This window comes from Felis catus, chromosome X, assembly GCF_018350175.1.
Source record: "Felis catus isolate Fca126 chromosome X, F.catus_Fca126_mat1.0, whole genome shotgun sequence".
NCBI lineage: Eukaryota > Metazoa > Chordata > Mammalia > Carnivora > Felidae > Felis > Felis catus.
In genome coordinates, this window is record NC_058386.1 from 36,945,269 (window position 1) to 36,962,316 (window position 17,048).

The 17,048-nt window shown below is 43.1% G+C and overlaps 1 protein-coding gene across 15 annotated transcripts in view; it reads right to left on the reverse strand.

Annotated features, from left to right (window-relative positions):
- The window catches only part of CASK (calcium/calmodulin dependent serine protein kinase), a 357,176-nt gene extending 346,468 nt beyond the window's left edge, over positions 1–10,708 (reverse strand). For 4 of the 15 annotated variants that reach the window (XM_019823747.3, XM_019823745.3, XM_019823742.3 and 1 more), the window contains exon 1: positions 9,997–10,707. In XM_019823747.3, coding sequence (XP_019679306.1) covers positions 9,997–10,055 — 59 coding nt within the window. In that variant the 5' untranslated portion in view covers positions 10,056–10,707. Of the gene's footprint in view, positions 1–9,996 lie in introns of all 15 variants that reach the window. The other 11 variants (XM_019823746.3, XM_019823744.3, XM_019823741.3 and 8 more) reach the window with 6 other exon arrangements.
- Positions 10,709–17,048: the final 6,340 nt, after the last annotated feature.

The following is a 17,048-nucleotide window of genomic DNA, read 5'->3' on the forward strand; positions in this document are numbered from 1 at the left end:
AAAAAAAAAAAAAAGTGTGTGTGTGTGGGGGGGGGGGAATTCCTAAAGTTGTCCCTAAAAACTCTAACCAAATGCTTATTGTTTGAATTTCTTATGATACAGGTTACCTGTGTCGCTCAACTAAAATAGTAACTGTGAACCCAAAACTGCTCTTAAAAAATAAGGTTATTTTTAAAAATAGGATAAACCTTTTTCTAAGTTTCGTAAGATTTAATTTTCTCTACCTGTATTCCTCTACTCCTTGTGCTAAATGAGGAAATGGGCATAAAAAGATGACATGAGTTACCCAAGAAGACTAATAAATCATTCAAGCCTTACCTCTGCTTGTAATGGTGTCTCCAACTTTTACTACTAGATGGTCCCAGTTTCTGGATTGCTCACTTAACGCTCACTCCTTCAATAACTGAGTACTTACTATGTGTCAGTTACCAAGTTATGCTGAGGACACTAGGTGAATAGTCAGATGCAGCCCTGCCTTTAACAGGACTTCATGTCGAGTTATATTACACTTGAACTATTTGTCAACTTCTCCCATTGACAGAACTCCTTGAGGCCAGAGAACTCAAGTACTTGAACAATGGGGCACCTGGCTGGCTCAATGAGTGGGGCATACAACTCTTGATCCAGGGTCATGAGTTTGAGCCCCACATTGGGGGTAGAGTTTACTTTAAAAAAATTAGAAATATTTTTTTAAATTATAATGGCAATTAAAATAACAATACCTACCCTTTAGTCATTTTACCCAGATCATGTTATTTACTTCTCACTAATCCTGCAAGGCATATACTATCACCCTCATTTTACAGATAAAGAACTGAGAGTCAGAGAGGTTAACTAACTTGGCCAGGGCCACACAGCTAGAAACGAATGTATAAATGAACAAATGAATAAACTGTTAGCACCACTAACAATTTTATACACGTGATAGGAAAGAATGTTCATTTCACCATATTATTTATGTAATTGAGCCTGTGTTTAGCACTGAGAAAGTGCACATTTGGAAATTGTTGAAACTTATCTACATAGCTGCCAAAAGTAATTTGAGTATCTCAGAGACATTCTAGAAATAAAAAATACTTATGCTGCACTTTACAATCACTAATCCATGCAAATAGCTTGTGAAGTGGCTATCATTCTTTCTATAAATAAGGAGAAAATGGCCACACTGTGCCCAAAGGCTACCAGATCATATCTTAGGGGGCTGTCTCACAAAGCTACAAAACAATGTTGATCCATATGTTTGGGGGAAAGTACATACCAAGGGTAAGCAAAAAGGCTGAAAATCTATGATGTTTCCTAAAAACACAAATTAGATTCCATAAAATAGCAGTGGTATGATGGTAATCTGCACATCTTAGCAGGGTTAGAGATCTCATAATTGAATTAATAACATCAAGAGTATCTTAATACAACATTAGAATCTGCATATAGCTAGGCAGTAATACTTCCATCCTAGATTTAAATACACCAAGATACTCTAAACTCAGGGTTAAAATTAAAAGCCTGAAATACAGACTCAACATAGTATAGTTTGGATATTATTAAACTACACAGAGAACACAATCATCATTCCAAACTGTAAATGATTCAAATATTCAAGACAGTGGCAACAAAGCAAAAAAAAAAAAAAAAAAAAAAGTGTATTAAAAGAAATAAAAAAGACTGGAATGCTACAATGAAATAATGTGCACTTTCATAGAAAAAAATGGGCTTAAGTACAATAAAGGAATCATTTCTTACTGTGAATGGATGTGGACAACTAAAAGAAAAGCCAATGAACAAATGTAGTTGGGGAGGGGCGGGGGGAGGGATGTGAAAGAAGAGGAGACTACTACACTCATTCAATGAGGACCCAAAACCTTGAGACAAGGAAGGATACATGCAGTTCCTGTGGGGAAGGGATTTAAGAAAATAAGAATGGTTTGACTACTGTTAAGAACTTAAAGTAAATTTAAAGTATCTAAAATTTACCATATCATTTCATTAAAGGCTTTCATTTAATTGACAGTTATGCACCAAGCAGAGGAATGAAAAGTACCTAATCTTAGGAAAACCAAATGGTTTTACCTTAAAGCCAGCCATCAAAATCTGCAACACACAATTATAATGAAAAAGAAACCTGTTCCTTCTTCTTTTTACCCTAAATACATTGGCGTAGAGATAGATTCACAGAGAAATAGTATATTACCAACATGCACAGAAATGAGGCCAGACCTTGCTTTCCAGTTACACCATGAATTGATATTGGACATTATATTCATTTTGATAAATGCTTTAAATTGTCTGTTATAAACAAGCCTTCTTTTTAATCTTCCACCACAGTGTTGGCATTTTACATTATTGATCCTCCCCACTTTAAAACTTCTGTGATGTCCAGCTATCCTGACTCTTGTAGCTCTGTGAGTTTTAGAGCAACCCACAGCTCCCTAGTTCAGTTACCTGTGAAGAACTCATTCACTCAGTTTTACTTCCCACACCTTCACATTCCAGACCTCTCAACCAAACTCCAGGCCAGCATTTCCAGCAATGTCTACTTAGAAATGGCTTGCACTCAACTCAAAGCTACAGTACCAATCCATACCATGGAATACGGAGCAGCAGTTTAAGGGGAGACAGAGTTCAACAGAGACATAGATGGATACGGAAAGGTCAGCAGAGACAGTATTTTTCTACGGAAAATTAGTATTTCAGCATAGTGTGCAAATATGATCCCATTCAGGTTTTTTTTAAGTTTATTTATTTATTTTGAGAGAGAGTGAGAGCAAGAGAGAGCAGGGGAGGGGCAGAGAGAGAAGGAGAGAGAGAATCCTAAGGAGGCCCGCACCAATGCACGGCTTGAACTCACAAACTGTGAAATCATGATCTGAGCTGAAACCAAAGAGTCGCAAGATTAACTGACTGAGCCACCCAGGTACCCCATCCGATTCAGTTTTTTAAACAAAGCCTTCCAGAAAGATGTACAAGAACTGGACAATGGTTACCTCTGGAGAATGGGGCTATGGATGGTGGGAAAGTGGATGGAGAGAGGCTTATTTACCTTTGTACAATCTATATTTTAAAATTAATTTTATAATTTATAAGACTAGTTACTTTATAAAGAGAAAGTAATAGAAAATTATTACATCTCAACATTGCAAATACATATTAACTTCCATTAAGTCAAACTGGCTTCGGACACTAAATCCTCCTGGTATAGAAAGACAGAGAGATTCTCCCTGTACTGACTTGGGGCTCTATGACCAACCATACCATAATATTATAATGGCCATCAAGGTAATTACATTTTACTCAGTTGAAAGAGCAGATACCAAGACACTGGGTGGCCCCTGGAGAGAAAGAAAAGAGAGCAGATCCTAGCACCTTGAACCCTGTAGCATGAATTCAGAGCCATAGGTGGTGGTTTTAGAATCTGCACTGTCAGTTGCAACTAAAACATAAAACCAAAAATGCCCGAGCTGCACACCCCCTCGGCTTGTTGGCCGGGGTCAGGTACCTGCTGTGCAGCGGTAACTCAGTCACTTGACTAGACACTGACAACCCAGCAAATGCGGTGCAGTATATGTTTTTCAGAGTCCGTGAGAACTGATCTCAGGATTTTTAGCACAGGATATAGGAATAACCACCCCGTGGTAACCACCCCACCCTCACTCCCAACAAACACCTATCTCTGAAACCTCATTACTTCTGGTGTGGCAAGTTAGAGGAGGACTTAACCAACTATTCTGGTTGTTGGAGCAAGGCAATTGAAAGGAAAAACTTGGAAGAGTAAAAGGGGTAGAGGAAGTTCCAAAACAAATTATATTTTGGATGGATGGGCAAGATTCTGTATTTCCATTTCTAAAGAATGTGTACACTTATCAGTTTGGTGACAAACACCAATATTGCGTTAAAGAGAAAGACAAAAAGTAAAAATAGATAAAACAATGAATGGTAGTATGGAACCTCTAATAAAGACATAAGAAATATAACGAGAAAGTTGAACGATTAAAATTTGCCATAAATAGGAGTGCCTGGGTGGCTCCGTCGGTTGAGCATCCAACTCTTGATTTTGGCTCACGTCACGATCTCAGGGTTTGTGAGTTTGAACCCCGTGTTAGGCTCTGTGCTGACAGTGTGGAGCCTGCTTGGGATTCTCTGTCTCCCCTTTCTCTCCACCCCTCCCTCCCTCCCTCCCTCTCTACAAATAAATAAACTTTAAAAAATAAAATAAATGTTTAAAATCTGCCATAAATAAAGTCTGAAAATGAAGGCCTGGGCCTTCCTTGAAAGAAACCCAATGCAGCATTTTTCACAACTGGAATCAGCAGCAGAATGCCACATGAAATGAATGGACTTTAGAACCAGTTGGAATTGCATGTGATCTGGGGCAAGTTACCCCTCTCTGAATCTCAGTGTTTTCTGTAAAACAGGTATAATCAGAGGAGATAATATATGTAAAATGCCTAACATTAGAAGAAATAAATGTCAATACCCCTCATGAAGTAAGCATGAGGGGTATAAAAAATTTTTTTTGTTTTTACTTTGAAACAAGCTTATGTCAAAGTTCCTTTAAACAGTGCTTCTGGCAAATTTAAAATGTGAAAACATTTGCAAAAATGCAGTAACTCAAGAGCAATCTCAGAAAGTAAGGCATACTTGCTTCTTTTATTTATTGGTCAGAGCTACAACTGGAGATGGTAAAAGAATTTTCAATTTAAAAGAAATATCCAGGAACACAATTTAAGGGCACATTAGAGAGACAGTTTGTCTGGTGAAACCGTTGCAGATCCAAGGTGAAAATGGAGGGAGGAGTGAGCTGTGCATGTCAAGGACACAGAAGCATGTCAGAGTCATGGAAGGTAAGGGAGACACAGGAAGTATTTATACAGACAATGTGCAAGTGACACTTCAGAAACTCCAAGTCCTAAGACAGTCTGTAAAAAGTGGACACAAGGAGACTCTGAGAAAGTTGTTCACACACAGAAAAGCCAATGAGTAGCTCAGTTCCCTCTAAAATGGTCCCAGAAGCAAACTCCATCATCAGAAATCAACACTGCTTACCTACTCCCAAAAAGGTCTGCCATGTGCAGGAATCCACCACCATGTTTAACAGGTTTTTCTTCTATAGAACTCCGGTTAAACCCCCTTGGCTTGACTCTTTCTGGGCCACCAGCAGGCTAGCTGGTGACTGTGTTTCTTATACCTCATGTGATTGTCACTCGGATCAACCCCTTCATGAAACATCTACTCATTTCTGGAAAATTCCTGGTTTCTTCAGGCTCACACTTTCCCAAACATTAAAAACTAATTTGCCTATAATGACTAGATAAAATTTCCCAGGAAGATGTTCCAACATATTGTAATGTTCCCCTTTGTGGGTACTGGAAACCATTATCAGTGGGCCAATCAATATATGCGAAAGCCATAGTAATTAGTAAAAATAGTAAAGCTGAGTTTTTCTTCGTGTTAAATTATATACCTTACAAATTATTAACCCAGCATTTACATAAAGGTTGCATTTAACTCAATTCTCTGGTAAACAGTGTTACTGGGATGTCAAGTATGGAATTTAAACTATATAAGCAACATAACCATACTCTTTTAATAGAGTATATGTGCAAACACAATCTGTACTAAACTGATAAATCTCTTAATATTAAATTAAGTCACTCTAGTGGACAGCCATCATCAACTGCTATTGAAGCAATCCCCATTCCGGGTTGTTCCAAACATCAGTCACTGTGTTAGCAGTACACAGATGAGCATCATAAATCAATGCGAATCTTAAAAGACCCAAGAAATCAAAGCCAAACACAGGCTGAAACAAAATTCTTATACAACAAGGCTCAGAAACACAGCATAGAGAAGATAAAACTCATATTTGGGTCTCTTGGCTTCAATACCTCCCCAAAAAACATTCTACTTTTCAAAAACTGTAAGCCTCTGAAAAGCCAGTCCCAAAATATTACATACATAACCTAAGTTTTAAACCAATGACTCAATCGTAACTGCATATCAGAATCACTTAGAGAGCTCCCAAAAAATACCAGTGTCCAGCACCCACCCCCAGAGATTCTGATTTTATTGCTCTGACACAGGGCCCTGGCATTGATCTTTTTTAAAAGCTCCCCTGGTGATTCTAATATACAGCCAGGTAGAGATCCACTGCTTTAAACGAATACAGCCTTTTGGGACAATAATTGCTCTGAGGTTGATAAACATGCTTTTTGCCTTTTAATGAGATTTTATTAAAACTACTCAACTCATTCCATAGTCAATAAGCAACTGTTACATTGCAGGCACTGTGTTAAGTAATGGAGAAAGATATATATGTTCCCTGCCCTCAAGAAGTTCCTTGTTAACTAGGTAGAGAGACTCATAAATAAGAAACTGTAATTAAATATGATAAGTGTTCTCAAGGTACAAGCAAATGCAGCATGCTTCACAAACTTCCATGTCATCCCTGAGCAGGGGGTCACGCCGCATCATTTCAATTTTAGTATGTGTCCTACCGAAGCAGGAAAGTCAGAAGTTACAGGTTACTAAGAACCCTAAAAATTAGGGTAAATATTCACCCTCCACAAGGTGAAAACGGTGTGCATTTTGCTATTCTCTTTCACAGAAACTGCTGTACCATGAAGGTAGGTATTTCTGTGTTTTAATCTGGATGAATCTTCTTAAAATTTCCTCACAGAATATTACTGATTGTACACTTATCTCTAAAACTCTACATTTGCAAAAGATGCAGTGAATAATCATGACATAAAAATTAGCCAACTTCCTGCATTTGCGTAAAAACCTTTCTTTTCCACTAATTGCTATATCTTACTAAGACAAGAAGTTTTGGGGCTATGATAAGGTCCCATCATCATTGGTGATGTGATTTGTTTTAGTCACTTGAAAGATGTTACACAGGAAAATGTTATGGAAACAATAGGAATTCGAAGGAGCTTTTGTAAGACTTTCAAAAACAAGAAACACAAGGGGGAAGAGTTTAATTTTTTAAAAAACGATATGCCATCCTCCCAATATTCATAATGAATCAGGCACATGATTCCCTCCAAGACAGTGGATGAGTGAGTGAGTGGATAAGAAGTGAGGTAGGGGAGTGAGTGGGTGCTCAATTGATCTTGAAAATTGAAATCCATTTTAAAGTATCTCGATGGAAATTTAAACCTATTAAGACCTAAGGTCAAAAACAATTTGTGATACTAATTTGGGATAAAAGAAAATCACAATTCTAGAGAACCTGGATAGAAATCAACAAAAAGGCTTCCACTACAAGTGAACAGCTTCAAGACCTTTCTGTGTAAATCTGGAGTTGAACAAATTCTAAGTTAAAATGTATGCTGTCAAGGTCCCTGCAAGAAAATCTCAAGTGAATTTCAATTTCCAGATCAATATATGCTGAGACAATTTACCGGAGAAACCTTCAACCTTTACACAGGGTGAGGAACATTATCATTACATTCTTTACCATGAAGGCTACCTTGAATTCATTATTTCACGAAATGGCATATTATAAATGGCACTGACCAAGTCCGATTTTGTAGGCTATGAATGAGATTTCACGTTCACAATTGTTAAGGTAGCCACAGCGTGCCTATCACCTCAGAATTAGCTTGCTCTCCCTCCTTATGCAGTTCTGAAGCAACAGAAAAGATGAATTTAGTTCTACCAGAGGTGTTTCCTGAAAACATTCTATCAGTTATAAGCCAGCAGAATACTGATTGTACTAATGTGATGCTGACCACTTCTTTTTGATACCTAAAGAGATCACATCATCAGCCTTCCAGACCTTAAGGAATCAGAACTGGTTACTAACATTGATCCAATGACGGTTACATTCCGTCATCACAATATAATTAACATTTTAATTTCACATATTCCAATTATGACTTTGCTGGCTCATTTAAAGCAAATGTAACTAAGACACAACAAATATCACTCACCCACACAGTCGTTTGGGAGCTTTTGGGAAACACCTAATTTACCTCACCTGGGTGCTAAGAATGAAGCAACCAAGGAGAGTTTTTTTTTTTTTTTTTTTTAACGTATTTGTCTCTATGGAACGGTGCTATCCACATACGCCTATGGAGCACCTGAAATGTAGCTAGTCCAACTGAGAAACTGAATTTTGAATTTCATTTAATTTTAATTAATTACAATTTAAATTTAGAAAGAGATATCGATTAGGTTATTAGAAAACTTTAGATATGTTTGAGAAAACTTGGGTGTGTGAATCTACTTTTGCAAATGCAAATGTCATGAAATCTAATACAGATCAAGCATTTCCGATGAAAATTTAGCTTAGTGTCAGAGCTGAGATGTGTTGTTAGTGTAAAACACACTGGATTCCAAAGACTGAGCACAAAAGAAAGAAAGGATGTAAAATATCTCATAAATAATTTCTACACTGAATATGTGTTGAAGTGCTAACAGTTTTGGGTCTACTGGCTTAAATAAAATATTTTATTAAAACCGACTGCACCTATTTGCTTTTAATTTTTTTAATGTGGCTATTGCAAAATTTACATATGTAAAATTTTTGTCTATAAAACTACATATGTGCCTTGCATTATATATCTTTTGGACAGCGCTGCTCTCGAGCACTTCCACAAACACTTTACCAGGGCGCATTTGGATATCCTTCTTCTAGTAGACAGACTGGTCATGTAACAATAGGGGCAAGGAGTAACATGTCCTTGTACCAATTGGGTCTGAGGAAAGTGTGTAGCCAGCTCTACCCATAATTTCACCATGTGAGGCAACACTGTAATACCTCAACATAGAAGAAAAAAAAAATGAGTTATCAGCACTTAAACAAATTGAAATCCAGTACTGCAGACAACTTAAAAGGGATACAGTAAACTGCTCTAAGGTCTTGGTTTCATTTCCCAACTGCGGACCTTAAAATAGACAATAAAGCACCGCTTCCAAAAAGAGGTAAAATATTTCAACGGTAGCTACCCAGCAATCCTTCATAAAGGAGCAAAAATTGCTCTTAAATCTGATCTCAACTTCTAAAGGCACAGAATACACGCTGAACTAGGAAATCAACTTCAGATCGCCAGCCTTTGCCTCACAAACAAATTAGCAGGATTGTGCACTTGGAATACTGTTTGACAAGAATGAAAAGGAAACTATTCAAAACAGATTTAAGGAATGGACAATTAGATGAGGAACTGCAGATTTAATTCTCAATCAGCACTGTGATTAATCTGATTCCCTGCTTTTCCCTAGTGTAATTATACAACACAGATGAAAGGATGAGCATTTGGACTGTCAGTTCTATATTCTAGACCAGCCCGGTGACTCAAAGCAGACGGCTCTGCCACACGAACCACCACCATCCCAACAACAGTCGAGGGAAGCCTCGAACACTGATTTAACAGTCATTGCATAACGAGGCATTAAAAATTCGGATACCCCCAACTCTTTCCACGCTGGCCTACACCGGGTAAGGAATTTGCTGAAACTGAACGCACCCCGTCTGAAAATGACCCCGTCCAATCCGGGCATGGGGTGAACACAAAGACATCTATCTAATATCCTGCACAATAGACACACACCCCACAATTAAAAACCCTGGACGTTCTCTCTCTATCGGTCCATGCAAGCAGAGGAAATGCAAGCTGCTCTTTTCCTTAATGGTCTGTGGTACACGCAAGGTAACAATAACCCCAACTGTTCCCAGGAAGCAACTATAAAATCGGGGCTGCCACGTCCCTGTGCAACCGTCAGATAAAATGCAGACAGCGGATTTCGGCCGGCCGCACGCCTCGTGGGGTGGCCGACCTCGGCTCGGTGACTTCCACGGCTGACTGAGAACCCCCGGGACCCCCGCCCGGCAGGAGGTCCAGGTACACGTCTATAAATACGCCCGGGTGAGGAGGACGAGGGAGGCGGAGGGGAGGAGGGCAGGGGGCAGGCCCGGAGCGGGTGCCGGTGCGGGAGGACCCGGGCATCACTGAAATGCATTTTTCCACACTCCCGCTCCCTCGCGTAGCGACTCACTTGCCGATCACCTCGCACAGCTCGTACACATCCTCGAACAGCACGTCGTCGTCGGCCATGGTCCGGAGGGGACAGCGGCCGCAGCGTGGAGGGCTCCGAAAACGGGGGTGGGGGCGCCAAAGAGCTCAGTGCCCGGCCCCTGGCTCTCCTCCCCTCAGGACCCGCGAGCCCTCGGTGCTGAGGACGCTCGAGTGGGGCTGCGAGGCCCGGAGACTGCGGCGCCTTCCTCTGCGGGCGACCGCCCCGGCGCGGGCGGCGGGGCCGGGGCGCGGGAGCGAGGGCGGCCCGGGCCCGGCGCCGCCCGCCCGCCCGCTGCTCCTCGCGCTGCTCGGGCCGCGCTGCCCGGCGTGTGGATCCTCGGGGACCGCGCGGCGCCGCGCTCTCCGCCCGTCAGCCCGCGCGGGCCGCGAGGCCGCGACCGCTCCCTCTGCCGAGGCTGGCTCCGGCGAGGCGCGGGGCAGCTCGGGCTACAGGGGGGGCCGCGGCAGGACCATGGAGGGAGGATCGCCGCGGAGGGAGGTGGCGGCGGCAGATCGGCGCTGGGGACCAGGAGGCGGCGGCAGAGACGCTCCCTCCTCCTTCTCCTCCTCCCGCCGCCGCCGCCGCCCGCCCGAGAGTGGGAGGGGGCTTCGCGGGACTGGCTGTCTGTGCGGGCGGGAGCCCCGGCCACCGCCTTCAGCTCCTCCTCCTCCGCCCCAGCCGCCGACCAGCTCGCGAGCCCCGCGCACCCGCCTCGCGCACACACGCCCTCCTCCCCCTACGGCCGCGCGGCTTCCAGAACCACAGGCCCCGCCCACTCCAGCCCGTCGGGAGGCGGTGGCCGAGGGACCGGGAACGGGGCTGAGCGGCGCATGCGCGCGCCACGGGTCACGTCACGGCGAACGGGCGGGCGTCGGGGATCTAGAAGGGGCGGGGGGTCGGCCCGAGGGGCGCGCGGGCGGCAGCTGCTTAGGCGGGGGTCGGTGGGGTCGTCCCCTCCGCGACCGAGCAGCGGAAGGGGACCAGGGACAAAAGGTCCACGACCGAACGCACGTTCTTGGCTCTCTGCGGCGAGAGCCTCGAACCCTGGCCGCTCCCCTCTCTTCTTTTGTAACCGCAGGAAGCCTTTCCCGGTTTTTGCTGGGGAAAGACGCTGGGAAAGGTTCCTAATGAATGGGAAAAACAAGAAGAGAGGTGGAGAGGCTGTCATTCCAGACCCTGCTGGGCGGCGGATGCTTTTAGTGCCACTGTGCATTCCTTAATGAAAATGAGGACTGGGGAAGGAGAGTCGTCCACCTACAAGAAAAGGACTAAACAAAAACTATCCAGGAACGTGTGCACCAATGAGGAACAATTCGTAGAGACAGCCTCTCCGCATTCTGTCCCAAACTCAACGAATATCTGTCCAGCGCTTGCCCTCCGTAGAGACAGCCTAGAGAGAGGTCAGGAAGGCAGGGACAGAGACTTTAAGCCTCTTTTTCATCGCCTACCCCTACCCCCAAGCTTTCAGTACTACCCTGCTCCCTGTACTTCCTATAAATGTTAGACATGTCAGGATAAAAATGCAACTAGAGGGAGTGGATGCACGGGGTCAGCCAGGGAATGAGGTTCTGGGTGTTGCCGCTGTGCTAGGTTGTATTCAATATGAAGATTTCTGTTCAACTGAGCATGTGCAGAATGAGCCAACGCCATCAGACAGGTATATGCCTCAGTTAAGGACCAATAAAAAAAGTCTTTGTTCCTCTGCACAGCAGAAGTGCCCAATTAGTTCATATAAGTCAGCTTCTAGAAATCGTCCGGTAAAATTCTCGGTGCAGTAATAAAAAAAAAAAAAAGAAGAAGAAAGAAAAAAAAAGAGATAGTGTTTATCAAAGTGGGGGGGGGCGGTGGAGACAGCCTATTTTCTCTTCAGAAACATTTTGTTCAGACCCTTGACCACTCCCTCAACAGACTAAGAAATTTGCCAGTGCTAAGGATTTGAGTACTAAACACTTTTTAAAACGCAAATCAGAGGAAAAATATAATTGTATGAGAAGGTCTTCCCTGTTTCCCCAAAAACTTGCGCATTCTCTAGACAAGGGAGCCTTAGAGCCTGAGAAACATTGCTTCCATTGAGGGTCCAACAGTTTCAAGTCACTGTCACCCTAAGTTGGCATGTGCACTTGGTGTCAAATGAATAAGGCCATCACTCCATTCTGCCCTGAAGTGCACAGTGACCCTCACAAGTCACCTTGCTGGCTTCACTTCCTCTTCCCAGCCCAAGTCTGAGTTATGCCAAGACTTATCAACTTCATTTTGGGGCTCGTTATCTTCCATAGGGGTCAATACTCAGAGGTAGAAAAGGACAATTATAAAATAAAAGACAGTGCTTGGGGCACCTGGGTGGCTCAGTCACTTGAGCATCTGACTCTTAGTTTCAGCTCAGGTCATGATCCCAGGATAGTGGGATCAAGCCCCGTGTCAGGCTCTGCACTGAGCATGGAGCCTGCTTAAGGCTCTCTCTCTTTTTCTGTATCTCTCTCTCTCTCTCTAAAATAATAAAAAAGAAAAGAAAGTGGAGTTAAATAAAAAATACAATTATAGAGACAGGGTTACACCCTGCATATGGAATCACAGCCAGTGTAGATCTGAAAAGAGCCTTAGACATCAGCCAGTCCAAATCAGTCATTTACAGATGTGGGGGATGTGATGGTTGCTCTCTCAGAAGCCATTCCACTCCTCCACCATGAGGTAGCAGCTCTGGGTTTGATATGGGATTGTAACCACCTCACCTGGAGATTCATTAAAGTAATAAATGCAACCCTCTTGCCACAATGATGGACCTATCTTAATCAGCTCTTGCATTCCGTGGTCACTGACCTTGAGAGGTTCAAGGTCTTCCAATCAGCACAAAGCTCAGGACTTTTTCCCTTATGATCTCAAAACACTCTCTTTCTCCCCACCCCACCGCCCCGACCCCTACATTGGCTTTGAACTTTTGCCATCAGACATCTTGTACCCATCAGGGTAGTCAGACCCAAGATGAAGGTGGAATTGGGGGGCGACAAGGTGGAGATGTCCTCAGTGACATTATCAATCTCTTGTTTAGCCAACTCTCTACACTTTCTGGTCACATAAGGCAATGAATTCCCTTATTGTTCAAACCATTTTGAGTTGAGTTTCCTGTTACTTTCACATAAAGTATCCTACAAATGGTACAACAGATGAGAAAAATGCAGAGACAAACATATGTCCATGGTCACATATTTCACTGAGCATCTCATCCGAATCTAGCTCTCCCAGCTCCCGGTGCGATATTTAGTCATACAGAAGTTCTCTGCAATACACATCCCTCAGAACTTGTAGCATGCATTGTGACTAGAGGTGGCTCGTCTCTACTTCTACAACTAAAATGACCGAAGCTTTCAAATGAAGTTAATTCTTCTCTGGGCTTCTTACAAAAATCTAATACTCTTGCAACAAATAAGTGCAAGTATAAATGGTCAGGTGTCCATAACCTGTTTTGGTTTAGTTTTCACAAAGAAAATGTTAAAGTAACTAGGTATATCTATTAGCTTGTGTTCAGATTTTTAAAATTTTTTGTAATGTTTATTTATTTTTGGAAGAGAGAGAGACAGAGCATGAGCGAGGGAGGGGCAGAGAGAGAGGGAGACACAGAACCTGAAGCAGGCCCCAAGCTCTGAGCTGTCAGCTCAGAGCCCGACGCTGGGCTCAAACTCAGGAACCATGAGATCATGACCTGAGCCAAAGTCAGACGCTTAACTGACTGAGCCACCCAGGCTCCCCATGTTCAGATGTTTATAAGTACATACAACAGCAGTTTAAACAAATGGGGGGGGGCTTATCTTTCTCATAGAGCAGGAAGTCTGGAGGTGGGTTATTACTAACGCTGGATCAGCTACCCCACAGTATCATCAGTGGCCAGGTTCTTTCTTTCCACTCTGTGACCCTTGACATGTTAGCTTCTCATCCTCAGGCTTGTTCTGTCATCATCACAAGGTGGCTGCTATAATTTCCAGCATCATACTGCATTCAGAGGCAGGAATCAGGAAGGCAACAAGGGTAGGCAAGGCCATTTTGGTCCCTCTCCCATCCCTTATTAGGGAAAGAAAATGTCTTTTTCCCATATCACTGGCCAGAGCAAAGTCACATGGCAGCTTCACCTACTGGCGACGTGGATATCTGACTTTTCCTGCCTCCTCTTGGAGGCGGGCAAGAGAGAAACAGGTGGGGAATGGACTCCGTCAGCCAATCAGCAGTATTTCCAATATTAGGGAAATTATCAATGAAATAACTTTAGATCTTCATCATAATGTAGGTATACCTCAAGTATATAACTGATATAACTGTACTAAGATATATATATATATATATGTTTAAAAATTCAGAAACGTTAAAAAACCCATAAGGATGGAGTTGGTACTAGAGAAATTTGATTCTCAGATGTCAGTGAAAATCTGCAATGACTTTGAGGTACTGGCATTAGACATTCTCAGGTTGTTGGGCTCCCCCATAATTTCAACATGACACAGATATAAAGGGGAATAACACACTCTAGAGAAATATTAGCATGAGTACAATACAAAGGTCAGTGTGGCATAGGGTTAATTTAGGCAATTCAGGGTTCAGCCTCATTCTGTAGCTATGATTGCTTAAGCACCTAAATTATTACTGAATTAATGAATAAAATTAAGAATGACACTGTTCTTAACCAGAATAAAGTTATTGCCTTGTGATATAAGCAGGATGCTCTAAGCTGAAATGACAGACACCATCAGTGTCTCCAGAAAAAGCTGCGTATACTAGGCTTATACCCTATCATACTGCGAATCGTTTATTTTATATTCATCTCTAATATCATGTTGCAAATCATTTATTTTATATTCATTCAATGAATGTCTATTCTAAGCACTGAGGTTACAGGTACAAATAAAGCAGACATGGTCTCTGCCCTTGCCAAATTTTGCTCTAAAAGGAAACAAGTAGCAGGCAAGTAATTACAGTGAAGAGTGATGGTCATTATGTTGTGGGAAGTATGGGGAGCTAATAGCAAGGGGACCTATAGGTCAGGGAAGGCCAACTGAGGAAATGTTTAAACTAAGACTGAAGAAAGGTAGAGAGAACAGCATTTGTGAAGTCCCAGAGGAGAGCAAGAGTATGCTCTTTCGGAGAAGTAGGTCATGGCTGAATCATAGGGTGTAGGAAGAAAGAGGTCAGAGGTGTTAGAGAAATAGGCAGGGGCCAGAAAGCAGAAGCTGTCAAACACCATTTCAAAGAGTTCACCCATGGGGCACCTGGGTGGCTCAGTCAGTTAAGCTTCCGACTCCTGGTTTTGGCTCAGGTCATGATCTCACAGTTCGTGCGTTGGAGCCCCACATCAGGCTGTGAGCTGACAGTGTAGGGCCTGCTTGGGTTTTCTCTCTCTCTCTCTCTCTCTCTCTCTCTCTCTCTCTCTCTCTCCCTCTCCCTCTCTCTGCCCCTCCCCTGCTCATCCTCTCTCTCTCAAAATAAATGAATAAAACTTAAAAGAAAAGAGTTCACCCACTAGAATACTGCAGATTTTAGTGGCACTAGAGTCTTACATGCAGACTGACCCCCCCAAAGCTCCATGAATGAATGGAAATCTACACAAATACCTCTTCTCTTTGCACTTGGTGCACACTGTCCCCTCCCTTAGTTACTTTTAAAATACGGGTAGTGGGGCGCCTGGGTGGCGCAGTCGGTTAAGCGTCCGACTTCAGCCAGGTCACGATCTCGCGGTCCGTGAGTTCGAGCCCCGCATCAGGCTCTGGGGATGGCTCGGAGCCTGGAGCCTGCTTCCGATTCTGTGTCTCCCTCTCTCTCTGCCCCTCCCCCGTTCATGCTCTGTCTCTCTCTGTCCCAAAAATAAATAAAAAACGTTGAAAAAAAATTTAAAAAAAATTAAAAAAAAATAAAATACGGGTACTACTGTAGTAAATATGAAATCCCTCCAATCATTTGAGCAGACACTGTAGGTGCTCCACTCAAATCTCCATTGATTCCTTTTACTACTTCTGTGTGTGCCCCTCCCCCAGCTTCCGCATGTTTCTGCTTCCAAAGCCCACGTCTGGGGCTTCAGACGACTTCCCACAAGTTAGTAGAATTATTTTGCCCACATGGAAGTACGTGGGCGTTTAGGTCTCACCTATCTGGCTATTTGTGCAGGAATGTGGAAGCCCAGTTACCTTCCCTGAGGGAGAAGGGACAACTTTGCAGGTTTACTTACCTGCCTGGGCTCCCCTTGGGAATAAGCCCACTGGGCTTTGTCTGGTTCCTGTCCCTCCCTCTCCTACTTCTTTCTCTCATTCCCTAACGGTTTCTCCCCGGGAGTTCTTCCTTAGCAAACCATTTTGAGCTATAACATGAGCAAACCATGGATCCTCTTATCAAGATCTGCTTTGGAGGGGCGCCTGGGTGGCTCAGTCCGTTAAGTGTCCGAGTTCGGCTCAGGTCGTGATCTCACAGGTTGTGAGTTCCAGCCCTGCAATGTGCTCTGTGCTGAGCGTTCAGAACCTAGAGCCTGCTTTGGATTCTGTGTCTCCCTCTCTCTCTGCCCCTCCCCTGCTTGTACTCTGTCTCTCTCTCTCAAAAATGAATAAACAATAATAAAAAAAAAAGGTCTGCTTTGGGGGAACCCAACCTAAGACAATGGTGTTTCTCAAAGTGACAACCACACCTGAATCACCTGGGAGCTTATGAAAAATGTTCAAAATGTTGATTCCTGGGCTCTATCCATGACTCACTGTATCCAAATGTTCTAAAGCATATCACAGGAATCTGTATTTTTATACGGTCCCCAGGTGAGCCTTAAACACCTAAAATTAAGAACCACTGGTCCAACACTAGCCGCTGAATAAGCTCTCTGAAAAAAAGGAGCCCGTGCTGACTTCATCGCTAGGGTGGAGAAACCATAAGAAATGCAAAAGAACACTTCAGGGAGCAGAAATGGATCTGAATACAAATGCATTTCCTTCTGTGAAACTTTGTCTAAAGATTCATTTTACCCCTCTTCTTTTAATATCCCTGGACAAGTCACTGGAAACTTTTGTTTG